Source organism: Rissa tridactyla, chromosome 4, assembly GCF_028500815.1.
Source record: "Rissa tridactyla isolate bRisTri1 chromosome 4, bRisTri1.patW.cur.20221130, whole genome shotgun sequence".
In the NCBI taxonomy this organism is placed as follows: domain Eukaryota; kingdom Metazoa; phylum Chordata; class Aves; order Charadriiformes; family Laridae; genus Rissa; species Rissa tridactyla.
In genome coordinates, this window is record NC_071469.1 from 55,717,035 (window position 1) to 55,734,874 (window position 17,840).

At 35.7% G+C, this 17,840-nt stretch overlaps 1 protein-coding gene across 15 annotated transcripts in view; it reads right to left on the reverse strand.

Moving 5' to 3' along the window:
- The window catches only part of DICER1 (dicer 1, ribonuclease III), a 68,628-nt gene that overhangs the window by 30,717 nt on the left and 20,071 nt on the right, over window positions 1-17,840 (reverse strand). For 11 of the 15 annotated variants that reach the window (XM_054198600.1, XM_054198592.1, XM_054198597.1 and 8 more), the window contains 7 exons: window positions 10,109-10,301; window positions 8,980-9,142; window positions 8,437-8,567; window positions 8,195-8,329; window positions 7,213-7,373; window positions 5,784-5,952; window positions 3,178-3,650 (listed from right to left, as the gene is read on the reverse strand). In XM_054198600.1, the coding sequence (XP_054054575.1) occupies window positions 3,178-3,650; window positions 5,784-5,952; window positions 7,213-7,373; window positions 8,195-8,329; window positions 8,437-8,567; window positions 8,980-9,142; window positions 10,109-10,252 (1,376 nt within the window). In that variant the 5' untranslated portion in view covers window positions 10,253-10,301. Of the gene's footprint in view, window positions 1-3,173; window positions 3,651-5,783; window positions 5,953-7,212; window positions 7,374-8,194; window positions 8,330-8,436; window positions 8,568-8,979; window positions 9,143-10,108; window positions 10,302-14,898; window positions 14,966-17,840 lie in introns of those variants that run through there. The other 4 variants (XM_054198605.1, XM_054198603.1, XM_054198604.1 and 1 more) reach the window with 3 other exon arrangements.

The following is a 17,840-nucleotide window of genomic DNA, read 5'->3' on the forward strand; positions in this document are numbered from 1 at the left end:
CTAGGCGTTTATGGATTTAAAAGCATAATTACACTGCGCTATCAAAATAATTATGCTGTAGCATCCTTAGTTGATCTGCTTTCAGCACAGACAGAACCTGGGATTTCTCAACCATAACAGGTTTTTGGGCAGCAAAGCCAATAAAAATCAAGGGATGATATACAAAAAAATCACACCCCTTGCACATCTTACTACAGCCATCCCAGTACCACTTTGCTCATAGCACATCCATCATGGCCGTTACCAGGTGGCTCCTCATATCCAAAAGATAGCCTGCCTCTGTGTACCTCCAACAGTAATTCCAACCTTTCCCAATTACATCTCTAGTAGTTCTGCCTCACATATAAGACGATGGGGGCTCTGCCAGTCCCCAGCTACATGCCAACGCCCTGACCAGCAATCTGCTGCCAAACCAGATGGAAAATGGCAAAGCTCTCCCTGGCCTTTCTACCCTTGGAAAACTATTGAAGTCTCTCCCCTTTACCCAGTTTCTGTTTTAAACGAGATTTATGGAAACATAAACCACCTTGAAGACATCCTTCCTTTGCAATCTGTTAAAACTGAAACGGACAGGGAATATAGGCAAAAGAATGGAAAAGTGGCAAATAGCTTGCTATCCTTACGGAAACAGTCTAGAAAGATCCTCCCGTACTAAAAATGCATGCGATTTGTTAGTTCAAGGCTAAACAGGTTCACATTTCTGGATGCAGTCTAGGCTCTTTAGACAGACATGCTAAGAAAGCATGGGTTAATAACTGGACAAACTCCCAAATTATTTTTTTTTTACATTTCTTTTTCCACATAGCATTTCTGTCAAGTCATACAGCTTCAGTTTGAATACCTACTACGCATCTCCAACATTCTTACTGTATCTCATTTATTATAGAAGTTGACAATTAAAGCCATCTGAACAAACATTTCACTGTGCACATCTTCCACAAGTTCTTGAGAAATACTCAAGACTTCATCCTTGCAATTAAAAAGCATTATAAGTGGTAGATAACAGGTGTTGTTTTTCAAATAGATACAAACACTTCTGCTTTCAGACCCCTCTCTAAGGGAGTTGAGAGGCACCGTAATGGAAGTGGAAGGAAACTGGGCTTTAGAAAACATTTTCTCTTCTGCAAAGTAGCTTATAAGCACCAGAACTCAACTGTATACACCAAATAAAACAGTAACTGAGCCACTTCATCTGTTGTGTGTAATAATAATCAAAGAATAAGTTGAGGTTTGTTTTCTTTTTGTTTTTTTTTTTCCTGTTTTTTGTTGTTGTTGTTTTTTTTCTAATTAGTACTATTTACAGTATGTACAGTGGCTGCTGCTAAAGATCTCTAAAGAAAGAGATTAGCTTTAATCACCGCCCCCGAGAAAATGCCTTTTCTTCCTATTTCTTCTAGAAAGTACAACACATGCCATGAATTTTGCCCTTCCCCAGTCATCGTGGACTTCATAAAATGGGATTCTAGTCTATAAATACCACCATAATAAATATATCTTAAGAAACATACTTCTGCTTAAAGTTAGTTCTGTATAACGATCCATAATGGATTACTGGAAGCTTAAGTGGTTTTGATATAGTAATTCAAACACTCATTAATTCCTTATGCAGGAGACATTTTTTCCACCTGTATATACAGCATAAATATAGGTCTAATCAGCAGAGGCCCTTCAACCAAGTCCACTCAGTTGAAGTGAGGTTCTCCACTGAAGGCTTTCGGTCTTAATTTCAGGAGCCCAGGTCTGCTGATCATCCAGGTATTTTGAGATCAGGTGTGTTACATGAGGTAAAGGAGCACATTGAGAGTCTGCTAGCTAGCTTTCAGAAGCAGATAAAAAGTTACATATAGTTTTATTTTCTGCTGCCAATAACCTGTATCAAGGTGCCTAAAGCTTAAAGATGGCAGAATTTCGTCACCTGTTTGATCTAGGCATCATATTCTGTCAGGCTCAACAGCAGTTAGGATATAGAATAGTGCATAAAATCAGCCTACAAGAATGCACAGTGGAAAGAGTATAATTCACATTCATAACTTAGAGAAGAAAAAAAAAAATCACAATTCTGTTCACTCCCTGTAGGATAATGAAATACTCATTTCAGCTCAGCAAAAATTTATCAGAATCTGTTAGTGTTATTTCTTCAGGAGTTATTAACAGAACATGTTCATTTCACTGAATGGCTTAGTTTGTCTCATAGTGCGTATTTATGTAAACGTATTTAAAATTGCAAAAAAGGCAAATAAAAAAGAAGTTCACAAAAAACACACAGGCAAGTCTGCAGATCAAAGAATATATTATGCACTCAAACTATTGACTCCAGCAAAAAGGTAACAACAGAAGGGACAGATTCAGAGGTAACCAGAATGCAACAAACAAATTGCACAGGACATTTAGCACGCTATCAAAAAAACCTACCAAAAACCCCCAAAATCATTACCAGTGAATAAATCAGATGCCATTCACAGTTTGCAGCAAATAGCATCCAACAATTAAGTGTTATGTATAACTAACATGGATCACATTCAGGAACAAGAACCGATAAGGAACTAGAGTACTGCAAAGTATATCTTGGCAAATATTCCAGGGCTCGTATTTTTCTTGGTGGAGACTGTAAGAAAGTGCTTAGTGTTTAACTGAGCAGGAATTTTATAAACACCAACTCTTAAAGTAGTACTGGTAAACCTTAAGAGATTTTTGTGCAACGGCAAATTTGATTTTCTGTAGACTTGGGTCATATAATAATGTGATTTAGTAATGTAATGGTAAAATTTCCAGAAGTATTGCACTCAGTAGGTTAGAGAAGTTTCCAGCATCCATTGCAAATAAAAGTTTAAAGACTGATTAAGACAAATCAGTATATGGCTATCTTACAGGTTAAGTACAGTATTTCACATTTTGCCTTCTCAATAAAACAAATTACAAACTCAGGTCTAAAACAAGCCTTTGAGTATAATTCACAGACACATGCTCTCCCAATCCACCCCACAGCCTGAATTATAATTTTTTTTTGTTACTCTTTATGCAGATCCAGTATGATCTCCAACTTTAAAATAGAATTCTGAAAATACAAGACAATCCCCTATATATTCACAATATTAACATCCACATGCTGGCAGCTGAGTTTGCCTTTTTTCTTTTTTTTTTTTTAAAGGAAGTTTTTTTTAAAATAAAAAGCTTTACCTATTTAGAACAACTGCTGTGTATCTTCTTTCCACAAAAATAATTCCACATAAAATATTAGTAAAGGGAGATGGGAAATTAGTCTCTGGCTTCTCTTTCTCCTCAATTTCTTCATCCTCATCATCATCTTCAGAATCACTCCAAGATACGTAATTATCCTGATTCCTATTGTTATACCATTCAACACTTTCAAACTGCTGCCGTTCATATGGTTTATATTTGCGCAAGATTTCAAGCAGCTTTATTACTTTTGGGGTAACAAATTTCAGGTCAAGTGAGGCAGGCGAGAAGTGCTCTTCACAGAGTGCATGTATTTTCCTTAGGAAAGTGTCTGTAAACAATAAAAATTTCCTGTGCAGCTCCTCTTGTTCGTGTTTGATATACTTCTGTAGCTCTCTCACCATCATCCCAGCTACCTTATCTGCACACCAGGGTCCCAGAACAACCAACACAGCTCGACAGTCTGACAATATCTACAACAAATGAATTCAAATATCAGTTCAAAGAGTACATTCATGAACTATTCATTTAAGACTGGGATCTTGTTTCTCATATAGCACAATCTTTGTAAGGATTATGACAACTGTTCAATTATAAAAATATTTAGAAGTCTGCTTTTGTTACTTAGATGACTTTGGGAACTTTGGTGTTTCTAGTGGAGCAAGTTCCTCCCTCTCCCCTAAATTATTACAACTAAACTTTGAAATTTGTACATTTCTGAATCTCAAAAAAACACCCCAAGTTTAAAGAATATTTTTACCATTTTGTAGAATTATAATTTGAAATTTACTTTAAGATAATTATGCTAAAAAGGAGAATATTTCCTGAGGAAGCTAGATGAACAAAGCAGAAATTATTACCCTTTATATTTAACATAGATATAATAAAAATAAATGCTTTACTAGGCATTTTTACTTTATTTGTTACTGATACTTGCCAGGGTTTCAAAAGCATCTAACCAGAAAGTTGCACAGTGGCCTCAGGGTAATCTTAGCAAGTCTAGTCTCTCAAAGGAAAAAAATTAGAGGTTTGTATGTGCAGGTGGAATAGGAAAAACAGAGAGAACTATACCGTATTCAGCATACAGCACAGGCACTTGAGTACCATCAACACCTTATCTGATGGCAAGTTGTTTCCTCCTGAAGAGTCAAGTGGTCAAAAAATAAAGTAGGAATCCAGGAATAGGGTACATTGGTCATACTATTAAAAAGGCTCATGATTTGGATGTACTATTACAACATAAAAACTACGACAGAACTATAACAACAGCGAGGATGACACAGGTTTCAGATGCTGCTTTAATTTTTCTTCTTTCTTCCCTTCTGAGAGGTAGTAAAGAAGAGGTTATCTTCTTTACACTATCCTCCCTGAAGTTTGTTAGCTCTAAGTCTTAATTAAGGGCAAAATTTATCTAAGCCAATTGTAACTGCACACTGAGCCTTGATGCTCTCCAGTGCCAAGATAAAAGGCACCTCAGGCTGAAAACTGGTTTCTTTTTCTTAATATGGGTGCCTCCATCTTCTTGGAGCGCTACTGGATCAGAAAAAAAAGCACTGAGGGTGACGTGCATTAGAAGCATAGCACTTAATTCACTCTTCTGGACTAAGCAAATCCTGGGGATTGCCCCCAGCTGCCACCATTCCTTAAATATTTTAGCATATTACATTTCAAGTTTAGCACAGAAGTAACCAGGACTTCCTTTTCCCATGCAACTGTAATAGGCTGCCTTATGTATCATCCTTCCCTTTGGCCCAAATAATCTTTTTCTGGACAGCATCAGAGTACTGAATTTCTAAGAATGTTAAAGAAAAGTGGAATACTTTGGGCTGAAGAAATACATTCTCCAGCTTCCTCATGGACTATTCTAGAGAGATGTGACTCATTACTGACTTCTTGTTAAACAGACTTACACACCTGAACAGCTGCACCTGAGGAGGCAATTCCAAACCAAAGCCCAAGAGGGAAAAAAAGCTGCCTGGACCCCAGACCCCACGTGTGACAGGTCCCTGCTCAATGCACCATGCCTTCTGGACTCTGCCATCTTGCGTAACAGCATAGGGGCAAACACATAGAAAGGCAGGGGCAAGCTTGAGACTCAAATTCCATTCCAGCAAGGTGTGAGTGGCACCAGTCTAATATTGTTCAACGATAAACTGTAGATCTCCGGCTGGCATTTTTGCCTGAATTCTTGCTTTATCATCTTTTATATATAGCTGGGGACAGTTTTTCCAGATAATTCCCACAGCATTACTTCCTCTTCTGTACTGAATTATTTAAAAGTCATGGGAGATCACGAGGATGTCAAATTCTTGGTTTCAGAAACAAGGAGCCACAACATCAGGGTGCAGAATTATTTTACTGCCTTAAGCAAATTTGAGTACAAGATTCTCTAACCATATGACGTTCTGATCAATTGTTGGCATTCGAGCCCTGCTCATTTGAGAAAAGACTTGCACTGTTAGTGAATACAAAAATCAGAAGTATTTTTGCTCAGATACTCTAAGCTGGTTGGGTTAGAAAGTTTCAGTAAAGTAACATATATGACAAAGAAGAAAAGTAGTAAGACTTCTATTCCCCAGGTTTTTCCCATAGCTTAATGTCCTTACCTGCTTAGAAATTAACGTAGAATCTCTTTCTTTTGAATGTACAGATATGTTGCAGTCATTTAGAAAAGTAAGTGCCTCATCCAATTCCTTCAATAATCTTCCATACAACCCACTTTTGTCAGTATATGGTCCACAGTCTACAACAATCTCACACGGCTGAGAAGTATATCTTAATTGAGGGCAAAGATCAAGTTAAACACAGCTTCTGAAAGTCAGAGCTATTTCAGCCTGTTAAGGTTATACAGCAAATAACAGCAGCAACATGAAGTGTGTTCAAGTACACCATGAATTAATAATCTAAGATACTTTGCTTTCTAATACACTCCCTAAAAAGGAAGTTAATATCACTATCTTCATTTCCAATATTAGAAAATTTAAGGCACAGCAAATTGAATTTACTTGACCACCATCTTCATTTTGTGTTTCCAAAGTGTACTCTTTTGATAGGCCAAACAAATACAATCCACACAATGTAAATCTAGGTCTATATATACACTTACACAAGTAAAGTAGCTATTGTTCTTGAATGGCAGAGCTATGAGCGAAAAATTCTTAAAAGCAAATGCTTCACACACATTCAGAAAAATGCACTTAAACATACCCAAAACACCTGTTCTAGAACATGAAATAACTATCTTTGTCTGAAACTCAGTTCATACAACACAGTACAGACGGTGCAAGAAAACATGCTACATATGAATCATTTCACATTAATTCTCCTCTACAACAAATCATCACATTATCACCACCTTTATTTTAACCAACATTTACAGGATTCTACACTATATAAGAAGAGAGGAACACACACACTTGCACTGCTATTTAAATAGTTTTTACTACTTCCTCTCATTTCCCTCTGTCTTTCATAAGCCTCTAAATCCAGGCTACTCATTTGAGGCAAAAACACCCCAAAAACCACCATGCAACTTCTCTGTCATTAAGAGCATCTTGTACTGTGCATGTTGCAACATTTTTCTAAATTAAATAGCAACATTATGGCATACACTGAACATGAACCAGTTACTCTCCAAACATAAAGACAGTGCATTTTACAACTTCAGAAATGTGTTGCTGAATGTGAATTTTCTAGATTGGTGGTGCGTTAGTTTGTTCGTGATTTTTTTGTTTGTCTGGGGTTTTTTAGTTGCTTTGTTGTTTGTGATTTTTTGTTTTGTTTTTAACAACTACAGAAAATGCTTGAACATCAAGGCAAATCAGCCTTTGTACTTAACTTTAAGGAAAGATGTATTTCAACACTGGTTATGCAAAAACAATTTAACATTCCCTCCCCACTCCAAATAGAAGTAGTGACATCACTTACACACAAACTTTCCTAAAATTTAAAAGAGGAAATATTTCTACTGGTTTATTCCTCTACCCAAAATGAAAACGCAGACATCAATTTAATAACCATAATTGTACAACATACCTGTCTAAAACCACCAAATCAGTTGCGGTTTCAGCATTGCTCTTTAAAATTTTCTCCAGTTTCTGGATCTTCTCCTCTAACTCAGCAGGATCACATTTCCCATTTAAAATGGAAGCTGTCAATCCCAAGATTCGAGGACACGATGGATAATCCTCACAGATCTGTGAAGTGAAAGAGAATGAAATACCTTAGGACAGTTATCCTGCAGATCTACCATCGAGCTAGCAGACTGGAAACTTAGATGCTTAGTTGGAAATTAGTGTTTCAATAGCAGGTGTTGTAAAAGGAACCAAACACAGAATGAATATTTTCTATTCTATTGACTGGAAGTTACACTAGAAATTGAATAACATTTACCAGTAATCATCTTTAAAAGTAAATACTTACAATGTGAGGAAAATACAAATAAACAAACAGTTAGCATGCACAGAATATCTTTGTCACAGTTACAACACACATATCATAACACTTCCACACCATGTAAAAATTAAAGACACATGCTCTGGTTATGAAGAAAGATTTGGAAAGACATCTATTGTACAGGTTTCTTGTATTGTATAAGACAAATACCACACGGAGCCAAGAATATCCGGAAAGAGCCCTACAAATATCTTTAGAAATCAGTATTTTAAAAATAATAAAAACTGATCAGTACATCCCATTCCCAAACTCAAATATCTTCTCAATGAATTTACAAAATTCACCTAATTCCATAAGTTTAGCTTCTTTTCTCTGTTAATGCCAGAGTTTCCTTTAATCCCCACTGTAAAATACAGCAAATACAATACTTTTCTATCTCATAATATCACCAAAGTCTTAATTCATTACAGCAATTTCACAGTCCCAGAATATTCTACAATATGGTTCCACTGATATTTTTCCTGGTAGCAAAAGCTGCCTTAAATGGCTCCCACTTTTCCAGCCCTCCCACCCCACTCCCCCTCCTCAACCAAGTATTTCCATTCGTGCAATGGAAACCCACCTTCATAATTTCACAGTATGGGTGATCCTGGATTGCAAGATGGCACTCATCAAACACCAGAAGATTAATATTTGACAGGGATAAATACTCATTTCTTAAAACAGTCAAAGCAACGTGACATGTCATAACCAGAACCTAGATTGAAAGAAAAAAGTGTCAGTATAAGAAAAGTGCAAACTTCTGATCAAGCTTAACTTACTGTAGGCTCTGCTTATATTTATAGTTTATACTTAATACATTACCTGATGCTTTGAGAATTCCTGACTCCACTTCTCTTTTGTCCATGATTCAGTCGTCTCTAAACTTGAATACTCTCCCACTTTAAGATCTGAATGTGTCCTGACAGCTGACACTTGTTGAGCAACTTGATTTGCTTAAGAAAAAGATATTTAAAAAAAAATCTCAATCACATAAAGGCCTTTTCATACATTAAGTTTCGAGATGTGTGTCATATTACCTAGCACCATGTTTCATAACATAGCTTAGACTAATGTTAAACCAGGTGCACGCAGCAACTGCCTCCATTTAAAACCACAGCAAGGAAACAAATTGGTAACTAAATTGCACTTCAGATTCATTATCTTATTTTTAAACCAGGAAACAGAAGACATTATAGAGATAAACAGGTTGTATTACAAGGATTATAAGCAAAAGATGAAAGGTATCACATTCTTTAATCAATTTAGAATCCTTACTGTGCTGTGCTTTCACACAACCTCTATTAGGGAATATTCCATGGAAATATTAGCAGCGTATTTAGGAACTTAGCATACTTTTCCCCTTACCTGAGTTGACCAAGAACACAGTTCTTTTTCCATTTTTGTTGAAATCTCCCCTGATCTGATAGGACAGCTCTTTAGTGAGTAGTACTGCAATAAAAGTCTTCCCTGAGCCAGTGTTTAAGCAGACTATTGTATTATGATCCAAAGCTGCTTCAAGCAGTTCAACCTAGGTTTAAAAAAATAATAACGTCCTTACTTGCAACAATGCAGTGAGAAAGCTGATAAAAAAAAATAACACAACCGGGAAATGAACTACAGAGAAGTCAGTAGTATCTCTTAAGATCTTTACAGTGCCATAGAACTAACACGTCTCTTTCATAACAATGTATTGTCACAGTCTTTCAAAAAAGTATTAATACACACTATATTTATTCTCGCTTCTAAATCTAAAATCTTTTAGTATCACAATTTGCTGCTACTTTAAGTTGCTTTCTAACAATATCTTTTTAATAGATGATTCTGTTGCTAGATACTTTATGTGAAGAAAGAAGTTAAAGTTTTAAATTTAACCCTATACATCACTTCAGCCAAATATAATAATATATTAGCTCAAGGCAGTCTGAGATTTTCAGCAATATTAACCAAAATGCCAGCTTTCAGGCACCTCTGCAGTGCAAAACCACCTGAAATTCTATAACACAGAAATAGCTTTCTGTAACAAAATGAAAATCAGAGTGCCCTGATGGGGTTTCTGAAATACTGAGCTGCTTTGACCAGTATGTGAACTAAATATGTGAACAAAATATCAAGATTTACCATGTAGAAGACAGAAGGTCAGAGGGGGATGGAGACATGATTGTATGCATACAAGAGAGATGCACAGTGTCCTGTTTACTGTATTTTGTATTAACAGCATTTTTGCAGAGAGCAGCAAGAGAATACTCAGCTTAAAGGTTGTTTGGCTCATTAGAGCAAACTGAGAAGGAGGCATGGGGAATATTACCAATGGAGAACACAGTCAAGCTAAAGAAAAAAGAAACACAATTAACAGGTGGAGCTGAGAGAGAGACATGCCCAGACTGTGTGCAACAACATCGCACATTCTCCAGCTGCTCTGGTTCTTTTTCTACTAAGTTAATGGATTTAATTGTAGTTTTTTCTGACATTACTCTATTAGTATTGTCACTAGTACCTGATATTTTCTTGGCGTGTAAATGTTATCATGAATTGCTTCTTGTTGCCATGGTAGTCCAAAAAATGGACCCATTGGGGAGGAAGCAGGGGTCATGAGCTGCAGTCCCGCCATGCTGAGGGATTGCAAAGCAGGGCTTTTCATTCATTCATCCAGTGTTTCTCTCATTGCATTTTTGTTCCAGCACAGCCTACTATGAGAAGAAAGAGAAACAGTATTAGATACAGTCACAACATAAAGCAAGAAAAGGAAATTTATTCTAAGAAAAGGACATTACTTGATTTTACTTCCAGTAAGTGCTAAATCTCATACCATTTTCAGCAGAAAATGTTAATTTTAAGTTTATAGATGTGTGTTTACTAAAGTACCAAAGAAATTTGAAAGGAGATGTACTTTATGGGGCAAAGTAAATTCTAGGCATTTGGATTTATACATATACATTTTGGAATAAAGTTCAATTTATGTTCTGACAGAATTCTATTTCAAATATCTTTAAGAACAATTTTTTTTTTTTTTAAAAAAAGCTGGTTTAGCTTTACTTCAAGAAAGAAAAAGATTGATTTTCTAGAGCACAGGTATAAGTAAGTATCACATTTTCCATTTTTCTTTCCAACCAGAAAGTCCTTGCGACCAGTTAAAACATTACACACACACGCAACAGGAACTTTATTCTAATCATCAGGAAACGAACAGGAACTACAAAAGAACCTCAGTATTTTCAAATCAACAGATTCTGATAAGGTTATCTGTTCAAGGAACTGGCGGAAGTACTATAAATAATTGTTGATGACTCTAACAAGGACTAATGGAGAAAGGGAGCCTCATCAGGTTAACCACCAATTTCCAGAAAGATATTCTAATCGATAAACAAACAAACCATTCACAACTTGATGCCAATTATGCTGTGGAAAACACTTTTCCTACTAAGGCTACGAAGTCCTCATCACTGGGGGCTTTTAAAAATGTTTGCTGTCTGTTAGGAATGGTCAAGGTTAAAAAAAAAAAAAAAAAATCAATTCCACCTTGCCCAGGGAAACTGTCCTGGCAATATAGAAAAATATTGCTGAAGTGTAATACAAACATATTGCATCAAATCTAAGACATTTTGAGTACTTCCCCCCCCCCCCAAATCAGATACTGTTTCTGAATAGGGCATGAATTTTCAAAGTTTAGGTTTCCTCAAAATTCCTGGATGCTCTATATTCATTTCAGCATCAGTCTCAAAATGAGAAACGCATAAAATTGACAACACTTTCAAATTTAAGCATTCATTAGATATAAATTAGATATAATTATCATTCTATTGCACAGAAATATCCTTGCTTTTCTATATAATAGGAAAGTTGGTTAAAGTTTGCAAATACGCAGTAGGGAAGAAAAAACTGAGAAAAGTATTATATGGTATCTAATAGAAAATATTACTCACTAATGATTATGAGAAATAACTGCTTTAGGAAATTACAAAAAAAACCCAGTAGAATTTAAAAAAAAATATTTATTTTGTACCAAGATAAAGTTTTATTTTATTTAACCTAGTCTTCAACTAATAAAACATTGCAGCTCTTTGTTCTATATTCACATTTTTAAGTTAAATATTATAATTTGGGGCATGTCTAAACACTGATTTATATTCTAACTTAACTCTAGTTTTCCATCTCAGGTATATCTTATAAAGAGAAAGGAATACATTGAATTACATGACCACTCCTCTTGCAGATTCATGCAAAAGTAATGCCACTTCACAGAAAACAGTCAAAGATAAAGCTTTTTCTCAGTTTTTTCCAAAGGGATAGAGAGAGTCCCGAAGAAAAGCGTAGTTAAGTTGAAGTAACATTGTTCTGTTCCATTATAAAGAATTATTTCTCTTTTGAAAATAAGCATTCAGTAGTAAACACTACTTTGTGAAAAACGGTAGACATAACTTCCTAATCTTTAGCTCAGCAACCAATGTACCTCCCCCTCCATTAAAAATAGTTATTTCTTTACTAAGAGAACTGTGTTGGTATTGCTGGAATCTTGCCTGATATTTTAATTTGAGCTTCACAGGAACTGTTGGGGAAGAAGACTCCAGAAGAAAAGATATATTCAAATATGTGGGTTTTTTAAAAAAAAAAAAAGAAATTAATGTAAATTATCACAGGACATACTAAAAATGCTTTTGGCATTTTAGCTGATTTTCTTCAGTTGCTTTTGAATGTATCTTTAAACTCACGCAAATCTTCTCATTTACTTTTTCAATCCTGTAACCTAAGCAACTGTTTCAGCCTGAGTCTTTCAGATTATCTAAACAGATAAAATGGATCAATGTGGTATCACTTTATTTAGCTGCAAATAGAAACCAATATAGTCTACACACATCATAAAAATCAGTAATACATCGTTATTCATTTCAGTTATAGTACAGCAAGACTCCTGTAGATTTTTATATTGTTTTTATACGTTTCAAACAATGCATACAAGCACACGCAGGTTCTGTTCTAACAAGTCAACTCGTAACTTCATAGAGCATTCAAATCTGGTACAACTGAAAGATGTTTTGGTTCAATCTTTCTTTGGAACTACTGGCTTCATGGCTGTTCCTTCACCGGGACTCCACAGCTCTGGGTCACAGGAGACAACCAGCAGGACAGACGTGTATGTGCTATACAGCAAAGATAATCAGCCTAGACACTCTGATCTACTGAGCATTTGCACATCAAATGTACCGACGCTAATCAGTATGTGACTAATTAAATTAAATCAGTCACGTGGCAAGGACAGTAGCATGATACACAATTTTCCCCACCCACTGGTAGAAAGCATCTGGAAACTCTGGGCACTGCTAACATTAGTGAAGCTTTTGTATGAACAGACAGCTCACATGTATAAGAGCAGGGGAGAAGGAATTTATATTCTAATGAGTATCATGCTAAGTGGTAACACATACAAAAGTCCTTTGAAGAACACAAATCTTTATCATGACTATAATATTTTATTTTTTTTTAAATGGTCTCAGGTATGTTTCTCTACTTACACATAGCAACTCATATGGAAGCACAGTTAGTCTTTGCTTTGTTTAAAATGAGTCATGGTCACAGCCACCTTAACTGCTCAAGGCTAGAAGGGACCAGGAAAAAAACCCAAACCTTTTGCATAATAAAAGCTAAAGCCATTCATTCTTGCATCTAAGTCCAGCCACTTCAATTTTATAAATCATTTTAGATCAGCAGTGCTTCCTCTTCATTTGCTATTCCACCTATTTTGTGTTTCTTTTCCAAATCCTAAGTGCAACTTTGGGAAAATAAAAAAATAGCTGTATCACATCACCAGGAGGGAATTAAGGAAAGAAAACCAGCCTCATTTGAGAAGACTGCTAATAAAAAAAAAAAAAAAGAACACAGAATCTAATATTCACAAATAAGCATATCTCCTTTGCTACACATTTTGTGACAGTGATACTACGTTACCTACCCCACTGCAAGAAGCAAGGGCATTTATACTCACCTGTAGTTCCAGCTTGAGCTGGAGGAACTATGAAACAATGTACACTCTAAACTACAATTTTGTTTCCCATGTATCTTCACAAAAGACCTGCCCTCAAGTACAATCATCTCATGAAGATCAAAAAGCATTCTCAAAAAAACCCTTGAAGTGCAAAAGGAAGTACACACACAAATTTTAACTTGAAACGCACAAGCAAAACATTGCCTGCCACTGTTACCCATACCGTTATCATCTTACAATTTGACCAAAAAAGAATTTGTCTATGATAAACTGCACAATTAATTAGCGAAATAAGAGAGTTAAGCTCATACAAGGCAGAATATACTTGAAATAGCTTAAATTCCCTCCCACTGTATGCTAACTCAGGTAAAAAGAAAGAGTTCTCCTCCCTAAACCATCAATGCTACTTCCTGCTGTGCTAAAATTTCCTAGCCCTGGCCTTCATTTGTGTTATTTGTATTGGAAGTATATAAGATCTGACAAGATCAATGTCAACGTTATTACGGGAGTAAGCCAGAATAATGAAGTAATTGTATCATTCTAAGTCTCTATTTCAATACCAAGGGAAAATATCAAGTTCTTCCATAAAAGAAAAGCAGTACAAGACCATCTAGAAATAAAAAGGGAAAAAACACATCTACTTGAAGAACAGGTTTTAAATTGAAAACATTTGAGATCTAAGTACATGTGTTCAGAATTTGTGGGCAGAATTCAACTGAACCTAGCTAACTGAACCTAGCTAACTGAACCTAGCTAACTGAACCTAGCTAAGAGAAGCAGAAAAACCCAAACTAGTCTTGCTCAGCCACTGTGAGTAACAAAGATGTTCCATCTTTATCCACTGCGTTATTTTGAAAACTGACAGAATAAGAAAAAACCTGCAGAAGACGAATTTGGAGGCAGAAACACAGGAAACAAGCAGCACAGTGCCCAAGCTTATCTGTTCTACTAAAATAATACTGAAAGTTCCAGTTTTATGGGCATCAATCTTGATAAATTTAAGGGCAAAATCCATAACTCGATGTCCTTACTTTAACGCACATTTATGTGAACAGACAGTGAACTGCACAGCTAAAACTAACCCCTTGTTCTACCATTTAAAGAACTTTATGCCAGAAGGGCACAAGGTTGGGAATGAACAGTCAGCAACATTTAATAGCAGTTTCTTCCAGACTACAGTAATTTGGGAGCTGTGCTGTAGGATTTTCACTCATGGGACTATATCCAAGTTGAAGCAGTCCCTTGGTACACAAAAAAATTTCAAGGCAACACTAAGGAATACAAGCCAAACCAAACAGGGCACTCACCTGGAATAAGTCATCCCAGATCTAGTCCTTCTCCAAGGACTGTTTAAAACATTTATAGAATGACACTCTGAAGTAAACAAAACAGAGACTAGAGTCCTGGGGATGCATGTTTCAAATTTTTACCACCATTTGCATGCATAATATGTATTATATTCATACCAAGTTAATGCAAAACTACAAATCTCTCCTATTAACAACAAAAATTTATTACTGCCATACACAATGTATTTCGTGTGCTTTCTTCACTAACATTGATTTGTAAATTTGTACCCAATATAATCCTCGTAATACAAAAAAATATTTCTAATGCTGTAGGTTTTCATCTTTGTCCAAGAAATGTCTGATTTATTCTCTAAAAACATGCTTAGCATCAGCAAAAAAAAGTTAGCCTCAAGGGGTGGAAAAAAACAGATTCACTTATTCTAAAGTAAACAAACCACAATCTATGCAAAAAAATATGAATAGAATCTTGCTGCTTGAATATTCTCTTACACAAACACCTAAAGAGTTTGAATACCACATTCTTCATAGTAAGTTTTATGTCCGAATGCTACATGAAACATTGATTTGCTGAAGGATCTAACACAGAAAATTCTTACTTGGGTAATGGAGAAACAAGGAAAGATAAAACTGTAAAATATTACAAATGTAAAATACAGAGTAGAAAGTGAATACAAATGTTAACTTAGAAAGCGTAAAATATTCACTGAGGATATTCTATGCCAACTACTGCCGAAGTCTGCAGTAAAGTGACTTCTACTTACACTATAAGCATTCAGTGGCAAGAACAGTTTTTGTCCAAGTGAAGGTCAATATACATTTGCCAGACAATTTACTACATTGTCTGGCTTCTAAACCTGCTTTTAAAAGTATACTTTTTAAAAGGATTTTACTTTTTCTGTGATAGTCCAAAAGCATTATTATGAAAGTATATTTTGTGAATATTCCTCCTGTAGCTTCATTTCTTTTAGAGAACTTAAAAAAACCCCAAAATCCAAAGCAAACACACCTAGTTTTTATTTGGAAAAAAAATAAGTCCCAGAACTCAACAGCTCAGAAACAAGTGTAAAAGTTCCATTTTCATGGGAAAAGATTGACCCCCCCCTTCATTTAGCAACTGCTCTCTAGGATACTTTGAAAATTAAGCATTGAGATTTCTGCTCAAAACTCATAATTCAAAGTTTCTAAATGACAACATTCAGCCCAGAAGGTCTAAGGCAAGGCAATAATGTCAAGCAATACTATTCAATAAGATGAATCGGAAATCTCTCTTTTATATTATGCTATATTTAAGATACAACACAGCTGCACGAGACACTCCCTATCTGTTATCCTTCAAAGACCTTCACCACATACACTGCCTAACAGAAGTCTTTATATTTGGTCTTACAATATTCTTAAAGGGAAAAAAAAAAACACTCCAAACCCGTATTTCATATCTGTTGCGTTTTAAGAAGGGCAAACAGAATGCAAAAATGTAAGCATGTAAACAAAGTTCAAATGTAAGCATTTCTTTAAGAACCAGCTTCTCTGGTTTCCCACGCACAATCATCAATATTTATTGTGAATGTACACCTTCAAGTAGAAGGATGTTTTGGTTCTCTTTCTCTGATACAGAACCAGTCTTAACAGCACAAGCAGAACGCTGGTCTCTAATAGCACACCAAGACATATCAAAGCAGGTTTGTGTGCTTTGGCTGCTTTCTGTTGTTCTGAAAAGTTTCAATAAAGAGCTTATTAAATGAAGATTACGTTTAGGCTCTACATTTGAATGAGCTGCTTCTGAAGCATTTCTACAAGCAATACAGTATAGTTAACAGCTGGAATTCCTGGCAGACTCCTCCCAACCGTCTGTATATAGGAGAGAAATGGAGTACAACATGACACTTAGCAGACTCTGAAAAACACACAACCCCTTAAGTCCTTCACCTAGTGTTCAGGCACCAGATTGACCAAACCTGGATTTGAGGCAAAAGCCTAATAAACACTTTCTGTTGCAATTATTCTAGCTCTACCAACAGAGCCAGCAAGACACAGATCACACGAACAAATGCTGTACGTTGTAAAGGATTATACCACTATATATCAGCTTAACATGCAAACTGATGGGCTGTAGGACATTTACCAGGACAGAAATAAAATGTGAAAACAAAAATCAGTTTTCTAGTGTATCTACAGTGCCACCAGTAAATGAGGCATCCAGAATGAAAGTTTCAAAAGGGGACATTTCTCCTTTAACAAATACCGACATGCAGCCAGATTCTGGAACAAACTGTTTCATTTTTTAAAACTATGTGTATAAGGTCCTGTGGAACAGTCCTAACTATGCAGTTGCTTAATCAGCAGTGCAGAACTGGTGCTATGCAGATTTCTCTTCTTTTACCTCCTTAACACAGAGGACAAAAGATAAACCCTTAAGTGTACAGCACCTAAGATGCAAGGCAAAGTGAAGATCACTGAAACTTAATACATTTCTGTCTTCACTATGTTCAAACTACATATCAATTTTTCTTCTACATAGCTTTCATTGGATAGCCTCTTTTCCTGTTTTTTGCTGAACTCATAACTCAAACCGAAGCATATTACTGAAATTAAGGCCTTAGCAATTTACCTGCCATTTACTTCCCTCACCATTTACTTTGTATTTCTTACCTGGAATAACACAAATTCAATTCTAATTCCAACCCTTTGTATCTCCCCTCTTCCCACTTTTTTTTTTTAAATTGATTATATTTCACCAACAAAACACGTTTGAGTATAAAACCCACAAGAAATATTTAAACACACACCCTTTTGAAAAACTGAATACTTTTCTAATCATCTTCTAATAACTTCATAAGAAATATCAAAGCATGCGTTTCATGACAAAGACCTTTTTTATCTCCGCCATTGCTGTATCTAACAATCTATGGATAAAGTAGCTACATTATTCTTTTTAAAGA